General features: G+C 43.9%; 1 protein-coding gene across 1 annotated transcript; it reads right to left on the reverse strand.

The window, feature by feature from the left end:
* Positions 1-4,166: 4,166 nt before the first annotated feature.
* Positions 4,167-7,339, reverse strand: LOC143768118 (uncharacterized). Its single transcript, XM_077256806.1, has one exon. It carries the CDS (start codon positions 7,329-7,331, stop codon positions 4,167-4,169), a length of 3,165 nt encoding a protein of 1,054 aa, XP_077112921.1. The 5' UTR covers positions 7,332-7,339.
* Between the last annotated feature and the right edge of the window lie 14,296 nt (positions 7,340-21,635).

Below are 21,635 nucleotides of genomic sequence, written 5' to 3' on the forward strand. Positions count from 1 at the left end.
ATCACAGGCCCTCCGTGAGAAGGACCTGCCATCACGTCACGGTCATGTGACCGCGACGTCATCACAGACCCTGCGAGAGAAGGACCTGCCATGACGTCACGGTCATGTGACCGCGACGTCATCACACCCTGGGACCGGAAGCTGCCGCCTGTACCGCGCAGGCGACAGAACTACAAGTATGGTGAGAATGTTACAACTACAAGGGGCCCTCGGATCGGAAGGTGAGTATATGTTTATTTTTTAACCTGTGACATACGTGGCTGGGCAATATACTACGTGGCTGGGCAATATACTACGTGGCTGGGCAATATACTACATGGCTCTGTGCTGTATACTATGTCGCTGTGCAATATACTACGTCACTGGGTAATATACTACGTTGCTGGGCAATATACTACGTCACTGGACAATATACTACGTCACTGGGCAATATACTACGTGGCTGGGCAATATACTACGTGGCTGGGCAATATACTACGTGGCTGGGCTATATACTACGTGGCTGGGCTATATACTACGTGGCTGGGCTACATACTACGTGGCTGGGCTATATACTACGTGGCTGGGCAATATACTACATGGGCTGTGCAGTATATTACGTGGACATGCATATTCTAGAATACCCGATACGTTAGAATCGGGCCACCATCTAGTATTATAAAAACAGCATTGTGGATGAGATTTTATGAAATGTCGACTACATGCTGTGGAGAAAATCTGTAGGATAAATTTAGTGGCTGTAGACTTTCACAGTGGATTTCAGGCTTTGCAGTTCATTCATTTAGACTTGCAGATATTCCTGGCTGCTATGGATTTGCTGGAGTTTTGCTACTGCAGTGGATATGTCTCATGTGGACAATCCCTTAGGCTTAAAAAATTTCTTTTTTAAAGCATTATTATCCTGCTTGTCAAAAACAGTGTGAAATGTATGCATTTTTTGTTTTATTTCTTTTCACGTGTGTTCTTTATGCATTTTTTCCTACGGAGAAGCCAATGGGGGTATCGAACATCTACAGTATGATGCATTTGGAAAAAACGCACCTGGAAAAAATAAAAAAGGATCTAAAAAACCACCAGAACAAAAGACACAATGTTTGAATTGAGCATAAAAGGAACCTGTCATTAGATTAATACTGCCTGACCCTCTGCATGAATAAGAGCCTGGCTCCACAATTGCAGCCATGTTTGTTTTTCTCTGAAGTGCTGCAGAGACTGCTGTAAATGAACTGGAGTGGAGAGAAAGTAATCATGCAGCTACACTCTGATTCATGCTATTGACAGGTTCCCTTTAATATTTTCCTACTGATGTAATAAATCTACCAGGAGAAGGTTTTGCTGCAAGGAAAATGCTGCAAAATACATAAGAAGAAATGTAGAAAAGACATTGTGGAAAACCACCCTAACAAAGTCCTTTCTGTTAGCATAAAAGCATGTGCCATTATAGAGGTCTTACTGCAGTGGAAGCGCTAAACATCATAATGAATATGCACATCCTCACATAAAGATTTCTTACCCTCACTGAACAGGGTCCAAGCCAGTAAAGAGGCAATGGATGATGAAGCTGATGCTATTGGTCTAGCTCCTGACCCTGGACCTGTATTGGCTGGGACTGTGGCCAACAAAGCACTATCCTAAGTTATTGGAATTAACTAAGCCATTTTTTAAGTGAATCATTGTTTCTGGGTGATTTTAATCAGTTAGCTGGCACTACTTCAGATTCATGTCCCAGAAGGTGTCCAAACTTTTTGCAGCATTACGCTTAAGATATTCCTGTCATAAACGTATCATGCTTATGGTTTCAGAAGCACAAAAACAGAAGTATCTTCTTCAACACATCTTTTTACTTGGAAATAGTATGTTTAAAGACACATCAAATGTAATTGTAGATTTAAGTGATATGGAAGAAAAGGTATATTTTATGTGAGTCAGGATGATGCGGCATTGTGCTACTACACTACTTCTACCCACACTGTGCTGTAAGATGGAGGGTTATGGCATCATTCCTGGAGTGTCTCCTGTGCTTCAGTTACCGCATGGCATGAATCTGCAACTGGGACAAGAATAAGAAGAGTAGAGCATTGGTTGCTTTTGGTGTAACTATCAATCATTTAGAGTGTGCCGCAGTACCGTGCAGTTTGGAATAACCTTCACAAATATCCTGCAATGCTCTATGAAAATGAATAATTGGATAACAAAGCTAGAGAGGAACTTTCTTGTCTCTGCATTTCCTATAGTGTTAGATGAAGGGGTTAAAAAGCAATTAGCCAATAAAGCAGCTTTTTCCATAATGGGAATAACAAACAAGGTAGAGAGAGACACCTCAGCATAAAATTTAAAAAATGAAACCCTAGGAGAAGTTTTGCACATCCGCAGCGGGCTGACTAGGGTGGTGACAGAAGATGCATGTTTATGGTTCCTCTTCATAACACATTAATTTTCTATAAATCGCTGTTTTCTACGAGAACCATAAGGGTATGTATCCACGTTCAGGATTGCATCAGGATTTGGTCAGGATTTTCCATCAGTATTTGTAAGCCAAAACCAGGAGTGGAACAATTAGAGGAAAAGTATATTAGAAACACATGCACCACTTCTGCATTTATCACCCACTCCTGGTTTTGGCTTACAAATACTGATGGAAAATCCTGACCAAATCCTGATACAATCCTGAACGTGGACACATACCCTAAAACAGTTTACCAGTTTCCATCATCCTGCTGCAATTTGTGAATGCTAACTAATTCTTTTTGGCATATATTTGGGCTTTACCTCTTTTATGCAAACAATATGTGACCCTAAGTTGCTCCCTGAAATCTAGGGAATTGTTATGAAGAAGCAATTGGAGAACTGTTTCCAGTGTCCATTTACACTCATGCCATAGAGCGTAGCTTTTACTCGTTATGCAGTCAGCAATAATGCAGCTGGCTGCTTCTCGGTGAGAATCCTCAGAAACGCTTTACATCCAGTCTCTTCCTCAGAAGTCACACAATACAGAGTTAAATGGACCTGTCTATTACAGTCTTTTCATATGATTAGAACTACTTGCCATGTCTGTAGTTTTACATGTCGACAATTAAATCCATTGCAGTACTACAAAAAGTCACTGGGTGGCCCAGACTTGAATAGTATTTTCTTTTACCTACATAGGGAAATAAATTAAATAAATACCGTATGTAATTTTTGTTGTGTAGGGTAGGAACACTACACAAACGGCATATCCTATATATTATATAATCTGTTAAATTATTTTGTGGATTGAAAACTGAGGAAGCAATATAATACACGAGTACAACTTCATATCTGGAAAGTTAAAAAATACTGCAAGGTATGATGTGACCAGCTTGAGGTGAAGACATCACAGATGTTAGATGTACGTTATGAGCAGGGCGTTTTTTTCTATGCTAACGGACGGGGGGAAAATTTATCAAAATGTTGCCACTGTGCTTGACTTGCAAGTGGAGTGACAGGGAAGATACTGATGGTGAGAAGATATTCGGAGCAGAAGACATATTTATTATGGCTAAAAAAATAAACAAAAACCAAGATATATACACTAGCTATTGAACCCGTTCTACGCCCGGGTGGCGAGCATTTACATTGGTATATGGTCTCCATCCTGGTATGTGCTGCTTCCATCCTGTGTCCTAACTTTATGTGCTGCTACCATCTTGCACCTCCATCCTGACATATGCTGCTCTTATCCTGCGCTCATTTTCTGTCATGTGCAGCCCCTATCCTGTGATCTTATCCTGTTTAGTGCGTCTGCATGTTGTCATTCTGTTATGTGATGCTCACATTATGTCATGTGCTGCTTCTATCCTGCGCCTCTATCCTGTCATGTCCTGCTCCCATCCTGTTTTGTGATGTGGTGCTGTCATCCTACGTCCCCATCCTAGTATGTGCTGCTGCCATGTTGCGATGTGGTGCTCGTATAAAATAGAACCTGAGTAAACATGTGAATCTCACAATATGTGGTGCCATTTTTTTTAAGACACTGTGTATAATGTTCACACACAAAATGTCATCATAGTGCAGTATGCACGCGTTTTTAACGCAGGCACCACACTGCACAGGTGTCACCCATTTAGGCATAGAACAGAAAGACACATATTAACTATTATATATAACATTTTAAATTTTATTAAAGTATTAGATAAAGACAAAAATTATTGTGCAAAAACTTCTTTGTAAACAACATTTTTGGTGTAAACTCTGTGGTCTTTCTGTAAGTTGCCTTGCTGATCAGTAGCGAAAACTTTGACTTGCTGGAAGGATTTTGTTCTTGAAAAGGCGACATAAAGTTGGCCATGGCTGAAGGCTGGAGATGGCAAATATATGCCAACTGAATCGAGTGTTTGCCCTTGACTTTTGTTGATGGTTATAGCATAACCAAGTCTTAAGGGAAACTGTTTTCGTTTTAATGTAAAAGGAAGATCAGGATCGCTTGGTGCCAGAATAACTCTGGGAATGAATACCCTTGTACCTTTAAATAATCCAGTGAGGATTTCACAGTCAATGACTTTTGACATCATTTGCTTTACAACCATTCTGGTGCCATTGCAAAGACCTTTTATTGAATTAAGGTTTCTTAAAAGTATGACTACTGCTCCAACTTTCAAATTTAATCTATGAGGAGGCATACCACCAGGCATTAAGCTGTTTAAGAACTCCATTGGATAGTTTGCTGCCTCCTCAGCATTTGCAGTATCTTGCTGAATGGAATCAATACTGGTGTAGCATTTCAATTCGGACTGAATTCTTCTAAGAACATTCTCATTCAGTTCATGTGAATGTTCGTTTTTTGGAGTGAGGATTGCACGGTTTGTAATGCTTTCATCTTCTGGTTCTATGACTTGAGGAAAGACAGCATCAACAATACATCCATTTTCAATGCAGACAGAAGGAATTTCAAAAATACCTTCCTCTAGTCCTGGTTCTTGAAGTTTTCCATCTCCAAGGTTTAAAAGCCATTGGGAAAAGCCTTGTTGTTCTTCGGGTACATTGTTTTCATTGGTACGCATGTTTTGTTCCAATTTAAGGACTTCAATATTCCTCCAACAATAGCTGTTTTTTATGCATGCTGAAATTATTTCAGTTCTGCTGCCATGTGGTACAACAGGAAGGATTTGTCGAAAATCTCCACCAAAAAGAAACACCGCACCTCCGAAAGGTTTTTTGGATGGAACTTTTGGATCTTCAGCCATGAGTTCTTTGTAGAATGTGTCAACTGCATTTACAGCATGAGCTGGAGCCATAGAAGCTTCGTCCCAGATTATGAGTTTGGCACTTTTCAACTCATTAGCAGTAGTGCTGCCATGACGAATATTGCACATGGACGTTTCATTAATTGGTATAGGCAGTTTGAAAAGATTATGTGAAGTTCGGCCTCCCTCCAGCAAAGTGGCAGCAATGCCTGTAAATGTACATGGCAAAACTAATTCATTTTTGCTTCGAACGTAATGCATGATTGTATTATATAGGAATGTTTTACCACTTCCACCCGGTCCATCAATAAAAAATAGGCGTTTTTCTAAATTTGGATTATGATAAGCTTCTTTGATTTTTTCGAAAGCCTTTAGTTGTCCTGGGTTTAACATGTGGAATTTCTTCTGAAACAAATCCTTTTCCGCAACAGGGTCGTAATATGTGCCAGAATTGATTGGATCATCGTACTTGCCAACAGGAAGTTGTAGGCCAAAATCTTGTAATGACTTTCCATGTGTCCGTAACACAGACTCTATTTCATGTAATGTCATATAGTGGGCCTTTTCTACATGAGGGAAACATGTGGTATAGTCTTCCATGAGATTTTTCTTGTGCCTTTCAAACAATGCTGCGGCATTAGATGGCTCACACATAATGCAAATAAATGCAAACAATTGTCTAAGTTGTATTGGCATTTGATAAGTGGCAGCTTCTTTTAGGCAAGTATCCCATTCAGAGTCATCATCAGTTAATCCTCTTGCAATACATGCTTCTTGGAACATAGGAAAACAGATTCCTTCAGTTGTTTTCAGATCCTCAAAAGATGTAGCGCCTTTAACATTGAGAAGGAGAATTCGGAGAAAGTATTTTTCTCTCTCTAATGGGCTAACGTTAAACATTCTGCCAATTGTGGTTTTATGACCTTTGCTACGTGGTTTCCATATACAATTTTTATCATCCCATGTGTAATGTTCAGGGATTTCAATGTATAAATATTGTTGGGCATTAGGATCTTCTCGATTTAGTTTAAACCAAGCAAGAAGTTTAGACTTGTTGTTTTTCTGCTGCACAGCTTCAGCTTCTTTACCTGGTGTGAAGCATATTGTCTGCTTGTGTTCAAGGTGGACATTTAATCTTTCCACATGATCAGTTTGATGGTGCATTTTATATTCCCTGAGTCTCCAGCATGCTTCAGGCGCACTTACATATCGAGTTTCCAAGTAATTTTTTACTTCATCCCATTCAACTGTAGCTTCTTGTTCTGTGGCAGAAGTAACAAACTGGATATTTGCACAATCATGCCCTTTGTAAACGTATTTGAACAAATATTTAACACTTTGTATAGAACTGCAAATCTCAACGTTTATGTGGGCATTGTATTTTAAGGAAAGATAAGGATTGTAAGGCACAACCCATCTATTATCAATCTTGTTTCCACCAAGTGTAACAAAGTTGTTATCATCCCGACGTTGGTATTTAGGGTATCCATTTACATTGCTATTAGTTTCAGAACAGAAATCTTTGGGAAAGCCTTTGGTACAGTTCCCATTGTCCATACATGGTGCATTAGGATTAAGTGGACCACATGGACCATGTATCATGCAAGATGTTACAGTTTCATAAAGCTTTGGATGAGTGTCTTTGTGTGGGAGCTCTGCACAAACAATTTTGTCAATTCTTTCTTTATCCCATGCTTTGTATTCCGGGGCCATAAATACCAATATGTGTCCATGAGGGAGACCTCTTTTTTGGAACTCGATTACATACACCATACCATTAACTCGTCCAAATCTGTGGTATGTGGTTAAGTCTCCAAGTAGCAATTTTAGCTTCATGTTAAATACTCGTGCTACTAAATCCGGCCTGTCGCATGGTTGCTGATTGGGCAGCAAATTATCTTTAATTTCCTTCCATTTTGGATTGCACGTTACTGTTACAAATAGGTCTGATTTGCCATATTTCCTGACCATTGCCATGGCATCTTGGTAGTTTTGTGCCATATTCCTGGGACTTCCTTGGAACGTTGATGGCAATATGACTTTTTTTCCAGGCAGAATAGCTATGTCCATGAAATTGTGGTTGGTTACGAATTGTTGAAGGACATCATATTCTTCAGCTCTTATCATATTTTGATTTTTGCGCACCCAATTCAAACGGTTAGCTTCAGTTTTGCAATAGGCATCAACCATAAATTGGTGTGTCAGCTTTCCTGCATTAAGGAACTGGTTAAAAGTACCATCACGAATGGCAAAGTGGTATGCATACCATTGAAGTTGAGTCACATTTCCTCGACCATCTTTTTTTTTTAGTTCTGTAGTCCACCCAGAGTCCCCATAAGGGAAAAGCAAAGGATAGCACATTGGGTCACAGAGCCTACTTAGAATAGATATATTTTGCAAAATGCCACTTTTGGGATGAATGGTAATGTCACGGTTTTCTGGGGGTGCACCATCTGCGCTGTGGAAAATGGCAGCAATTTCCCCACTGGCAGTTGGAGCATTGATTCTGCCGGGGTGCATAGTATTTACTTTGTTTCTAATGAAAGTCATGCTATATTCAATAGGCATTCTGTTTTCCAGATTTGCCTTTAGTATTTCTTCTTGTTCAAATAGCAGCATATTTTTGTATTGTCTGGAGAAAGGATTGATATCTTCGAGAATTGTTTGCAGCTTTTCCATAACATTATGAATGCATCCAGTGTTGTTTGGATTTTTCATTCTTTCATTCAAGGCTTGAGCTGAATCCAGAATATATAACTGGGCGTATGTTGGTGATTCACCTTGGTTAGGGTGCAACGCAGATGTAGCATGGTAAATTTGCCCATGGATTCTGTAACAGAAAGGACCTGATCGCTTGTGAATTGATTGGTCAATTTGTGCGCCCATTGATGCAAAAGCGTTAGCACTATTGTATGATCTTATGTTTTCCATAAAATTCTTGGAGTTTGGTTCCAGTCTCTTCATGCAATTAGTAATATATGAATGCATTCGTACTTCTTCCAGTATGATAGTTCCTGTTGTGAATTTGGATTCTGGGCTCCCCCGGTGGCTACTGGTGGAATTGAACTGGTGTCTTCATCTTCTCTGTTCACCTGTTCCCATCAAGATGTGGGAGTCGCTATATAACCTTGCTGCTCTGTTAGTTGCTTGCCGGTCATCAATGTTATCAGAAGCCTCTCTGTGCTTGTTCCTGCTCCTAGACAACTACTAGATAAGTTGGACTCTTGTCCATGTTTGTTTTTGCATTTTGTTCCAGTTCACAGCTGTAGTTTCGTTACTGTGTCTGGAAAGCTCTTGTGAACGGGAATTGCCACTCTGGTGTTATGAGTTAATGCCAGAGTTTTAAAGTAATTTCTGGATGGTGTTTTTGATAGGGTTTTCAGCTGACCATGAAAGTGTCCTTTCTGTCTTCTGCTATGTAGTAAGTGGACCTCAAATTTGCTAAACCTATTTTCATACTACATTTGTTATTTCATCTCAACTCACCGCCAATACATGTGGGGGGCCTCTGTCTCCTTTCGGGGTTTTTCTCTAGAGGTGAGCTAGGACTAATATTTTCCTCTGCTAGCTTTATTTAGTCCTCCGGCTGGGCTGGGCATCTAGAATCAACGTAGGCATGCTACCCGGCCACTGCTAGTTGTGCGTTAGGTTTAGTTCATGGTCAGCTCAGTTCCCATCTTCCAAGAGCTAGTTCCTATATATGCTTATGCTATGTTCTCTTGCCATTGAGTTCATGACAGTTTGACCGGCCCGCAAAGTGTTAATTGTTTGGGCTGAAGCAGGAGAAAAAGAAGTGTTGAAGGGAAATTTTTTTTTTTTTTTTTTTTTTTCCCCTCAGAGTTTTGCTGCCTAGCCCTTAATTGCTGTCTAGCTGCTTCTTACCTCCTCTTAACCCTTGAATGGCTCTGTGTCCACCTGTTTGTAATGGATCTTCAGAGTGTAACTGCAGGTTTGAATAATCTCGCCACGAAGGTACAAAATTTGCAAGATTTTGTTTGTCATGCACCTGTATCTGAGCCGAGAATTCCTTTGCCGGAATTTTTCTCGGGGAATAGATCCGGGTTTCAGAATTTTCGAAATAATTGCAAATTATTTTTGTCTCTGAAATCTCGCTCTGCCGGAGACCCTGCACAGCAGGTCAGGATTGTGATTTCCTTGCTCCGGGGCGACCCTCAAGACTGGGCCTTTTCATTGACACCAGGGGATCCTGCGTTGCTCAATGTGGATGCGTTTTTTCTGGCCTTGGGGTTGCTTTATGACGAACCTCATTTGGAGCTTCAGGCAGAAAAAACTTTGATGTCCCTATCTCAGGGGCAAGATGAAGCGGAAATTTACTGCCAAAGATTCCGTAAATGGTCTGTGCTTACTCAGTGGAATGAGTGCGCCCTGGCGGCGACTTTCAGAGAGGGTCTCTCTGATGCCATTAAGGATGTTATGGTGGGGTTCCCTGTGCCTGCGGGTCTGAATGAGTCCATGACAATGGCTATTCAGATCGATAGGCGTTTGCGGGAGCGCAAACCAGTGCACCATCTGGCGGTGTCCACTGAGAAGTCGCCAGAGAGTATGCAGTGTGATAGAATTCTGTCCCGAAGCGAGCGGCAGAATTTTAGACGGAAAAATGGGTTGTGTTTCTATTGTGGTGATTCTACTCATGTTATATCAGCATGCTCTAAGCGCACTAAAAAGCTTGGTAAATCTGTTTCCATTTGCACCTTACCGTCTAAATTTATTCTATCTGTGACCCTGATTTGCTCTTTGTCATCTATTACCACGGACGCCTATGTCGACTCTGGCGCCGCTTTGAGTCTTATGGATTGGTCCTTTGCCAAACGCTGTGGGTATGATTTAGAGCCTTTGGAGACTCCTATTCCTCTGAAGGGGATTGACTCCACCCCATTGGCTAATAATAAACCACAATACTGGACACAAGTAACTATGCGTATTAATCCGGATCACCAGGAGATTATTCGCTTCCTGGTGCTGTATAATCTACATGATGATTTGGTGCTAGGATTGCCTTGGCTGCAAGCTCACAACCCAGTCCTCGACTGGAGAGCTATGTCTGTGTTGAGCTGGGGATGTAAGGGGGCTCATGGGGATGTACCTGTGGTTTCCATTTCATCATCCATTTCCTCTGAAATTCCTGAGTTCCTGTCTGACTATCGTGACGTCTTTGAAGAATCCAAGCTTGGTTCGTTACCTCCGCACCGAGAGTGCGATTGTGCCATAGATTTAATCCCGGGTAGTAAATACCCAAAGGGTCGTTTATTTAATCTGTCTGTGCCTGAACATGCTGCTATGCGAGAATATATAAAGGAGTCCTTGGAAAAGGGACATATTCGTCCATCGTCATCTCCCTTAGGAGCCGGTTTTTTCTTTGTGTCAAAAAAAGACGGCTCTTTGAGACCATGTATTGATTATCGGCTTTTGAATAAAATCACTGTTAAATATCAATACCCATTGCCGTTGCTGACTGATTTGTTTGCTCGCATAAAGGGGGCCAAGTGGTTCTCTAAGATTGACCTTCGTGGGGCATATAATTTGGTGCGAATCAGGCAGGGGGATGAGTGGAAAACCGCATTTAATACGCCCGAGGGCCACTTTGAGTATTTAGTGATGCCTTTTGGTCTTTCTAATGCTCCGTCAGTTTTCCAGTCCTTTATGCATGATATTTTTCGCGATTATTTGGATAAATTTATGATTGTGTATCTGGATGATATTCTGATTTTTTCGGATGACTGGGACTCTCATGTCCAGCAAGTCAGGAGGGTTTTTCAGGTTTTGCGGTCTAATTCTTTGTGTGTGAAGGGTTCTAAGTGTGTTTTTGGGGTACAGAGGATTTCCTTTTTGGGATATATTTTTTCCCCCTCTTCCATTGAAATGGATCCTGTCAAGGTTCAAGCTATTTGTGATTGGACGCAGCCCTCTTCTCTTAAGAGTCTTCAGAAATTTTTGGGCTTTGCTAACTTTTATCGTCGATTTATTGCTGGTTTTTCGGATATTGCTAAGCCATTGACCGATTTGACTAAGAAGGGTGCTGATGTTGCTGATTGGTCCCCTGATGCTGTGGAGGCCTTTCGGGAGCTTAAGCGCCGTTTTTCCTCTGCCCCTGTGTTGCGTCAGCCTGATGTTGCTCTACCTTTTCAGGTTGAGGTCGACGCTTCTGAGATCGGAGCTGGGGCAGTGTTGTCGCAGAAAAGTTCTGACTGCTCCGTGATGAGGCCTTGTGCCTTCTTTTCCCGTAAATTTTCGCCCGCTGAGCGGAATTATGATGTTGGGAATCGGGAGCTTTTGGCCATGAAGTGGGCTTTTGAGGAGTGGCGCCATTGGCTTGAGGGGGCCAGACATCAGGTGGTGGTATTGACTGACCACAAAAATTTGATTTATCTTGAGACCGCCAGGCGCCTGAATCCTAGACAGGCGCGCTGGTCATTATTTTTCTCTCGGTTTAATTTTGTGGTGTCATACCTACCGGGTTCTAAGAATGTTAAGGCGGATGCCCTTTCTAGGAGTTTTGAGTCTGACTCGCCTGGTAACTCTGAGCCCACAGGTATCCTTAAGGATGGAGTGGTATTGTCAGCCGTTTCTCCAGACCTGCGGCGGGCCTTGCAGGAGTTTCAGGCGGAGAGACCTGATCGTTGCCCACCTGATAAACTGTTTGTTCCTGATGATTGGACCAGTAGAGTCATCTCTGAGGTTCATTCTTCTGCGTTGGCAGGTCATCCTGGCATTTTTGGTACCAGGGATTTGGTGGCAAGGTCCTTCTGGTGGCCTTCCCTGTCACGAGATGTGCGAGGCTTTGTGCAGTCTTGTGACGTTTGTGCTCGGGCCAAGCCTTGTTGTTCTCGGGCTAGTGGATTATTGTTGCCCTTGCCTATTCCTAAGAGGCCTTGGACGCACATCTCGATGGATTTTATTTCAGATCTGCCTGTTTCTCAGAAGATGTCTGTCATCTGGGTGGTGTGTGACCGTTTTTCTAAGATGGTCCATTTGGTTCCTCTGCCCAAGTTACCTTCTTCTTCCGAGTTGGTTCCTCTGTTTTTTCAAAATGTTGTTCGTTTGCATGGTATTCCTGAGAATATCGTTTCTGACAGAGGGACCCAATTCGTGTCTAGATTTTGGCGGGCATTCTGTGCTAGGATGGGCATAGATTTATCTTTTTCGTCCGCTTTCCATCCTCAGACGAATGGCCAGACCGAGCGGATTAATCAGACCCTGGAGACATATCTGAGGTGTTTTGTGTCTGCTGACCAGGATGATTGGGTTGCTTTTTTGCCATTGGCGGAGTTCGCTCTCAATAATCGGGCCAGCTCTGCCACTTTGGTGTCCCCGTTTTTCTGTAATTCGGGGTTTCATCCTCGATTTTCCTCTGGTCAGGTGGAATCTTCGGATTGTCCTGGAGTGGATGCTGTGGTGGAGAGATTGCATCAGATCTGGGGGCAGGTGGTGGACAATTTGAGGTTGTCCCAGGAGAAGACTCAGCTTTTTGCCAACCGCCACCGTCGTGTTGGTCCTCGGCTTTCTGTTGGGGATTTGGTGTGGTTGTCTTCTCGTTTTGTCCCTATGAGGGTCTCTTCTCCTAAGTTTAAGCCTCGGTTTATCGGCCCGTATAAGATATTGGAGATTCTTAACCCTGTTTCCTTCCGTTTGGACCTCCCTGCATCCTTTTCTATTCATAACGTTTTTCATCGGTCATTATTGCGCAGGTATGAGGTACCGGTTGTGCCTTCCGTTGAGCCTCCTGCTCCGGTGTTGGTTGAGGGTGAGTTGGAGTACGTTGTGGAGAAAATCTTGGACTCTCGTGTTTCCAGACGGAGACTCCAGTATCTGGTCAAGTGGAAGGGATACGGCCAGGAGGATAATTCTTGGGTGAATGCATCTGATGTTCATGCCTCCGATCTGGTTCGTGCCTTTCATAGGGCCCATCCTGATCGCCCTGGTGGTTCTGGTGAGGGTTCGGTGCCCCCTCCTTGAGGGGGGGGTACTGTTGTGAATTTGGATTCTGGGCTCCCCCGGTGGCTACTGGTGGAATTGAACTGGTGTCTTCATCTTCTCTGTTCACCTGTTCCCATCAAGATGTGGGAGTCGCTATATAACCTTGCTGCTCTGTTAGTTGCTTGCCGGTCATCAATGTTATCAGAAGCCTCTCTGTGCTTGTTCCTGCTCCTAGACAACTACTAGATAAGTTGGACTCTTGTCCATGTTTGTTTTTGCATTTTGTTCCAGTTCACAGCTGTAGTTTCGTTACTGTGTCTGGAAAGCTCTTGTGAACGGGAATTGCCACTCTGGTGTTATGAGTTAATGCCAGAGTTTTAAAGTAATTTCTGGATGGTGTTTTTGATAGGGTTTTCAGCTGACCATGAAAGTGTCCTTTCTGTCTTCTGCTATGTAGTAAGTGGACCTCAAATTTGCTAAACCTATTTTCATACTACGTTTGTTATTTCATCTCAACTCACCGCCAATACATGTGGGGGGCCTCTGTCTCCTTTCGGGGTATTTCTCTAGAGGTGAGCTAGGACTAATATTTTCCTCTGCTAGCTTTATTTAGTCCTCCGGCTGGGCTGGGCATCTAGAATCAACGTAGGCATGCTACCCGGCCACTGCTAGTTGTGCGTTAGGTTTAGTTCATGGTCAGCTCAGTTCCCATCTTCCAAGAGCTAGTTCCTATATATGCTTATGCTATGTTCTCTTGCCATTGAGTTCATGACAAGTTCCATTATGACAACAGTTTGTTCTAAGTTCATTCTGGAAATGTTTGGCATAACAAAATGAGCATATGTTGTTCATTGGGCCAAGATAGCATGGTTCAATGTCATTTTCATTGAAGTTTTGAGCAAGCAAAGCAGTGTTGCGAAATCTGACATTCTTACCCCAGCGGGCAGGTTGTTTAGCACGGGCTACTCTTTTTGTGTGAGCATTGGTTTTGCGATGCTGGTGAAGCTCATGTTCTGTCATGCAGTGTTGAGCAGACTTATGCCTTTCAGCATCAGCTTTGCGGATTTGTTGTTGTTGTATTTGGGTGAGATTATGACGGGCAGCCTTTTTTCTAACAGTGTTGTTTTCACGCTGCAATGTAAGGTGCTGTTTTTTAACTGTACTTCTACGAACCTTTTGAGCCTCTGTCCTTTTTTTTTTTTTGGCCTGAGTTTCCTCATGAGAAAGAACTTGTTTGCGTTTGGGGGGCATTATTATGAAAATATGAGGCGAATAACTTACTGAACTTTTGTTAAAATATTGTGCTTTCAGATATATAGTCAGTAGAAAGTCACTAAATAAGCGATGGCAGAAGACACTATCAGGGGGACAGTTTGTTGAAGACACCCTGCAGTATTGAAGAAAATTATGTAAATATGCTCACAAAATGGCCGATGGGAGAAGACACTGTCAGGGGGACAGTTTGTTGAAGACACACTGCAGTATTGAAGAAAATTATGTAAATATGCTCACAAAATGAGTGATGGGAGAAGACACTGTTAGGGGGACATTTTGTTGAAGACACACTGCAGTATTGAAGAAAATTATGTAAATATGCTCACAAAATGGCCGATGGGAGAAGACACTGTCAGGGGGACAGTTTGTTGAAGACACACTGCAGTATTGAAGAAAATTATGTAAATATGCTCACAAAATGAGTGATGGGAGAAGACACTGTCAGGGGGACAGTTTGTTGAAGACACACTGCAGTATTAAAGTAAATTGAGCCGAAAACTGCAGACTGGTGCTTCAGGAATCGGCGCCTGCGCAGTCTGCGCTTTCCGCCGCCATTTTCTTGAATACACACTGAGGTTTCCCACAAAATGGCGCCGGAAAGCGCGGACTGCGCATGCGCCGATTGTGGGAGAAGGGAGACATTCATTGGCCGGAGTCAGGGGGCCTAAAAGTAAGAAATCGCTGTGGCATGAAGTGCCACAGCGTAATGAGGGCGGGATCCTGTGAAGACGCTACCTGATTCATGTCCGCCGCCATTGTTTTTCTCCTCCTGCTCCCGGAATCGGCGCCTGCGCAGTCCGCGCTTTCCGGCGCCATTTTGTTGAAGACACACTGCAGTGTGTCTTCAAGAAAATGGCGCCGGAAAGCGCGGACTGCGCAGGCGCCGATTCCGGGAGCAGGAGGTGCAAGACAATGGCGCCAGCAATGAATCAGGTAGCGCAAGTAACAAATTGCTGTGCCACAGCAATTTGTTACTTACGCCCGCCATTCCTTTCCGGCGCCATTGTCTTGCTCCTCCTGGTGCCGGAATCGGCGCCTGCGCAGTCCACGCTTTCCGGCGCCATTTTCTTGAAGACACACTGCAATGTGTCTTCAACAAAATGGCGCCGGAAAGCACGGACTGCGCAGGCGCCGATTCCGGCACCAGGAGGAGCAAGACAATGGCACCAGAAAGGAATGGCGGGCGTAAGCAACAAATTGCTGTGGCACGAAGTGCCACAGCATAATCAGGGCGAAAATATGCGGATGATGTCCCTTTGCTCCCGACCCCCTGCTCCCGGCAGTTCGCGCCATTTTTTTTTCCCTCACACTATAATGTAACGCTAGGAGCGTCGCGCCTGCGCAGTCTATAGAGGCTTCGGACAGAGTGACGCTCCCAGCGTTATATTATAGATAATAAGAAAAATACCCTGAAGTACAAAAATATCAATAATACATGAAATAATATAGAGTGCTAAGTTAACATACTTTTGATCACAAAAATGTAAAAGCCATCCCAATGTGTCACGGTGACCCTATTCAGGAAAGTCCTAATCTCTAATATGAAAACCTTACCATTTGTCAAGTGGCGTACCGTATGTTTCAGACTATAAGATGCACTTTTACCCTACAATTTTTTGGGGAAAATGGGGGTGCGTGTTATAGTTGGAATATACTTACAAGTAGTGTAGCGGCAGCAGGGGACAGGCGATTGAGATCTCAGCAATGAAATCTCGGAAGACGCGATCTCGTTGCCGAGATCTCAATCAGCTGCGATGCAGTGGCCTGCGGGAAAATGGCAGCCGGGGCGGCGCATGCTCAGATTGAGATCTTGGCAATGACGTCTAGGATGGGAGCCATATCACCGGACCACCAAACACCCTTTGTGACCATGCTCCACAAGAGCTGCCAATCCCCCCCCCCCCGGTAAGCTGAATTCGGACTGTAATACGGAACCCCCATTTGACACATTCAATTTTTCCCTATTTTCCTTCTGAAAATTTGGGGTGCGTCTTATGGTCCAAAAAATACGGTACATGTGGTTAAAGGATGAGAAGGACTGAGACCCGGGTAATGGACATGCAGCCATAAGGAACTATATGAATGCAATGTCCAGCTCAAAGGAAAGGGAGGCAACACCTGTATTTGCGCATAGTGCAAAAAAACAAACAAAAAACCTAAAGAGTAGTGATAAGCGAGCGTGCTCGTCACTCGCTCGAGAATCAGTGTCCTAGGGATGCTCGCTACTCGGCGAGTATTTTTTTAAATTTTCGAGCTGGAGCCTCTCATGTTTGGTGCTTTGTAGACAGCCAATGAACATGTAGGGATTGCCTGACAGTCACTGTAATGCCGTGGCCATCTTGGTTGTGGCATTACTATGATTGGCTGGCCACATAATGTCATCAAGTCTATACAAGACCCATGATGCCATGCTCGGCACACTGCACCCCGGACACAGGCAGCGTAGGGAGAGGTGCCGATGGGAGAGTGACAAAATTGTAGCTGCGTATTAGCTCAAGAATTCTGTGAAGTACAACAACAGCCCTTCTTAGGTTAATTATAATACATAGTAATACTGCTGTTAGCAGCACTTAGGGAGAGATTGTGCTGAAGGGATTGTGTAGGACAGGAAAGGATGAACTGCATGTCCTTTATGCTGCAGCTTGCAACTGATACCAAAACCCTTTTTCAGGGCTAAAAATATTCTATTTGATCTTAACCCCTTAACGACCACCGATACGCCTTTTAACGGCAGCAGTTAAGGGTAGCTGAGACTCCAGAGAACATGATTCGGGTCGGTTTTTACTGACCCCAGTGTGGCGATCACCATTATTCACGAAATAACTTTGACCGCAAAAAAAAAGTCAATTTCCCATTTAATTTCTCTCTCCTCTGATATTAGCACATCAGAGGAGAGAGAAATGGGGTCCACCGTGCACCCCCTGGTACCTCAAGTGTCCCTGGACCCTCCTGCAGCCCCCGATCCTGTCGTCCCGGGCCATCGGTGTCTTCATCTAGCAAGAAAATGGCACTGCGCATGCGCCCGCCAAGATCTGCCGTCCGGCACCCGGCAACAATAGGAAATTTTTCCTATTGGTTCATTTCGATCACGGTGATAGACTATCACAGTGATCAAAATAAAAATAAAATATTAAATAAAAAACCCCTTTATCACCCCTTTAGTTAGGTAAAAATAAAAAAAAATGTTTATTTCCATTTTTCCATTAGAGTTAGAGTTGGGCTAGGGTTATGGTTAGGGTTGGGCTAGGGTTAGGTTTGTTTTGGGGTTAGGGTTATGGCTGAGATTAGGTTTATGTTGTGGTTAGGGTTGGAGTTAGAATTGGGGGGTTCCACTGTTTAGGTAGATCAGGAGGTCTCCAAACACATCCATTGATTCCAGCCAATTTTGCGTTCAAAAAGTGAAACGGTGCTCCCTCCCTTCTGAGCCCTGCCATGCGCCCAAACAGTTGCATTCCCTTACATACGGGGTATCGGCGTACTCAGCTGAATTTGCACAACAAATTTTGTGGTCCATTTTCTCCTGATACCCTTGTAAAAATAAAAAAATTTGGTTCCAATGTAAATTTTTTGTGAAAAAAGTAAAATGTTCATTTGTTTCCTTCCACATTGCTTTAGTTCTTGTGAAGCACCTGATGTGATCCAGGTCGGGGTTTGCCTGCTCCTTTTTGTTCCCCGGCTTGGTCATGTAGGGGTTAACCTTTTCTGCCTCTCTCTGGGATGGGGGTGGCTATTTCTATTACAGATCTGCAACACAGGACTAAGGCACAAGGAGGAAAACTGACCCTGCACTATGACTAGGCTGAAACCCTACGATGGAGTGAGTGACCCATTCCTTGCGAATAGACCCACCGACGATCCTAGGTTAATCTCAAGCAAAGACCTATAGATAAGGGGAAGGGGTACCCTAAAAGAACTAAGGACTGGGTAAAAAAACGGGTCACCTCCTAGTAGAAAACACAGTGAAGGCTGCAGAAACCAATAGAAAACAGAAACTAAGGCTAGCAGAACCAGAGGTACCAGTACTGCACAAATAACACACACAGAACACTAAGCAAAGCACCAAGCTAGAGCTCAAGCAGATTAACACTGTTGTCCAGTAAGGACTGGGAGGCAGGTGCTGGTTAATAAAGATTGAAACAAACACCTGACCCAAGACAAACCCAGCTCCAGAGGAAAAAGATCAGCAGCCAGAACTCCACAAGAAAATGGTGGATAGTCACAAACTAAACAGATTCTAACAATTTCTTGGCGCTGTTGCCGATAGCTCTTGTCAGTGATAGTTTCTGCTTTCGGCTTGAGCTGCTCACCCAGTACACCCAGTACACCCAGTGCATGTTCTTTGCCTTCTGACTTTCCGTCTTAGTGTGCTTCCCCTGTTTAGTGTGTTTCCGTGTGCATGTTCACCTGCCGTGTATGTCCCGGTTCGTACTCTAAACCTGCCCCGCTGTACTCCGTGTGTTTCCTCTGGTCCTACCCGGCTGAGACCCTTGTGCTTGTGTTAGACTATGCGTCCGTCTCACCCCGTTCTGATACTGCGCTCCTGACCGGCTTCTGACCTTTGGTTTGTCTCAGACTCTGCTCTTGTCTCTCCCCTTGGTGCTATGTTCCCGGCTGTGTACGACTCAGCGTGATCGACCTCTCTCCTGCCATCTATCGGTAGTTTCCCTGATACTGCAGGTCCTCATTTGCGGGGAGCTGCTGTTCTCTGCTCTTCCTTGCCCCCTGGTGGTTGTACCTGGAATAGTGTCCCAGGTACCCATGACATTATCACTGACCATATTTAGTTTAGTGGGGATCTACTTCTTGTTGCCATTTTCTATGGTATGGACCCCCTTCGTGCTCTGACAGAGCAGATTGCCAATCTGACCCAAATGATGCAGAATCTATCTGTGGAGCATGGGGCCTTGGCCACATCCCATCAGAAGGTACAGAGGGAGTTGGCTGAGACAGTTAAGGCTGCTTTCTCTGCGTTTAGTACTAAGGATGGTGCTGTGTCTAATGTTTCTTTGCACTCCACTGAACCTTCTGTAAAACTCCCAGGCACCTTCTCTGGAGACAAGTAAAAATTCCAGGTGTTTAGGGAGGGTTGCAGGTTATTGATTTCCCTTAGACCCCGATCTTCGGGGGATGAGAGTCAATGGGTGGGTATAAATATATCTTTACTGAGGGAGGGTCCGCAGTCTTGGGCTTTCTCTTTACCCCTGACCGCCCTGGAAAGAATGTCTGTGGATAGGTTTTTTGAGGCCCTGGGGCTGATTCATGATGAGCCGGACAAGGTCAGATGGGCAGAGGATACGATAATGGGTCTCTCTCAGGGAAAGCTCTCTGCCGAATGGTACTGTTCGGAATTCAGGTGATGGCCTCCGGAGGTGTCCTGGAACGACTCGGCACTCAAGTGCCAATTCCGGAGGGGACTGATAGTCTTAAGGATGCTCTGGCCCTCCATCTGCTGCCCAGTTCTCTAGAGGAGGCTATTATACAGGCTGTCCATATGGACCGGAGACTATGGGAAAGGGGAGTTATGCAACGGGAGACTCCTTTGATCCAGGTCAAGCCAGAGTTTGTGCCTCATATCGAACCTATGGAGGTAGGGGCCACCACTTTCAAGGAAAAGGAGAGGAAATGGTGATGGGAGGGCAAGCTCTGTTTCTATTGTGGGGCTCTGGGACATCGGAAGAAGGACTGATCATCCACTCCTCCGACCTCTAAAATGTTGAGAAACGCCTAAATCTGGGTAACTGTCGAGGAAGTTACCCAGACTCCCAGGTTAATTTTTCCTCATTTCGTAAAGTACTGCTGAAAGTGGAACTTGGTGTGGGGAACTGTTTTACGCCCACTTCAGGTTTTGTGAACTGTGGGTCATCTGTGAACCTGGTTGACTCAAAATTGGTGGCCAACCGTAAGTTAAGGACAGTTAGGTTGAAGACTCCCATGAATATTGTTGCCATTGATTCTACCCCTTCACTAAAAATGGTATGAATTTTGTGTCTGAAGAGTTTGTCCTCAAGGTGGGGGCTGTACACCAGGAGCTCATTTCATGTTTTGTCTTGGACAATCTTCCAGCGGGGCTGGTGTTGGGATTTCCCTGGTTACAACTGTGTTGTGAACTGTGTTTCTGGGCTCCCTCTGGTGGTCACTAACGGTATTGTGTTAGGTATGTCTTGTTGCAGGCCTGAGCTCCAGCTGTGTCGTTAAGCAGCGGGTGTTTCCTATTTGAGTCTCCTCTGGACTCAGTCTCTTGCCTGGCATCGTTGTATCCAGACCTATTTGGTCTCCTCTGGATTCCTTTCAGTCTGCCTCATGCAAGAAAAGCTAAGTCTGTTTTGTACAATTTGGATCGTTTGCATTATTCAGTGTTTTTGTCCAGCTTGCTTTACATTTGATTTTTGACTCGCTGGAAGCTCTAGGGGGCTGATATTCTCCCTCCACACCGTCAGTCGATGTGGGGGTTCTTGAATGTTCAGCGTGGATGTTTTGTAGGGTTTTCTGCTAACCGCATAGTCCACTATCTATTTTCTGCTATCTAGACTATTGGGCCTCACTTTGCTGAATCTAGTTCATCTCTACGTTTGTGTTTTCCTCTTGCCTCACCGTTATTATTTGTTGGGGGCTTTCTATATCTTTGGGGTTCAATTTCTCTGGAGGCAAGCGAGGTCTTATTTTTTCCCTTTAGGGGTAGTCAGTTCTCCGGCTGGCTCGAGACGTCTAGAACCAACGTAGGCACGTTCACCGGCTACTTTTAGTTGTTTGTGTCAGGATCAGGTATGCGGTTAGCCCAGTTTCCACCTCCCTAGAGCAGTATTTATATTTTTGCTATCTTGCCGGAATATCAGAGATCCTCTGCCATTGGGATCATAACAGAATGCCAGGCCAAAAGAAAATGTTTAATGCATCGCAGAAGCGGGATTAAAAAGAAGTTCAGAGGTTTTTTTTTGTTTTTTTTGCTGCAGTTTGCCTAGCTTCTTCCATCCCCTTTTTCTCTGAGTGGCTGAAACTCTGCTGCAGATATGAATGTCCAGACTTTGACTTCTAGTGTGGATCAGCTTGCTGCTAGGGTGCAAAGCATTCAGGATTTTGTTATCCATAGCCCTATGTCTGAACCAAAAATACCTATTCCTGAGCCGTTTTTTGGAGATAGATCTAAATTCCTGAATTTTAGGAATAATTGTAAATTGTTTCTGTCTCTGAAACCTCGTTCCTCTGGTGATTCCGCTCAGCAAG

Source organism: Ranitomeya variabilis, chromosome 4, assembly GCF_051348905.1.
Source record: "Ranitomeya variabilis isolate aRanVar5 chromosome 4, aRanVar5.hap1, whole genome shotgun sequence".
Taxonomy (NCBI): domain Eukaryota; kingdom Metazoa; phylum Chordata; class Amphibia; order Anura; family Dendrobatidae; genus Ranitomeya; species Ranitomeya variabilis.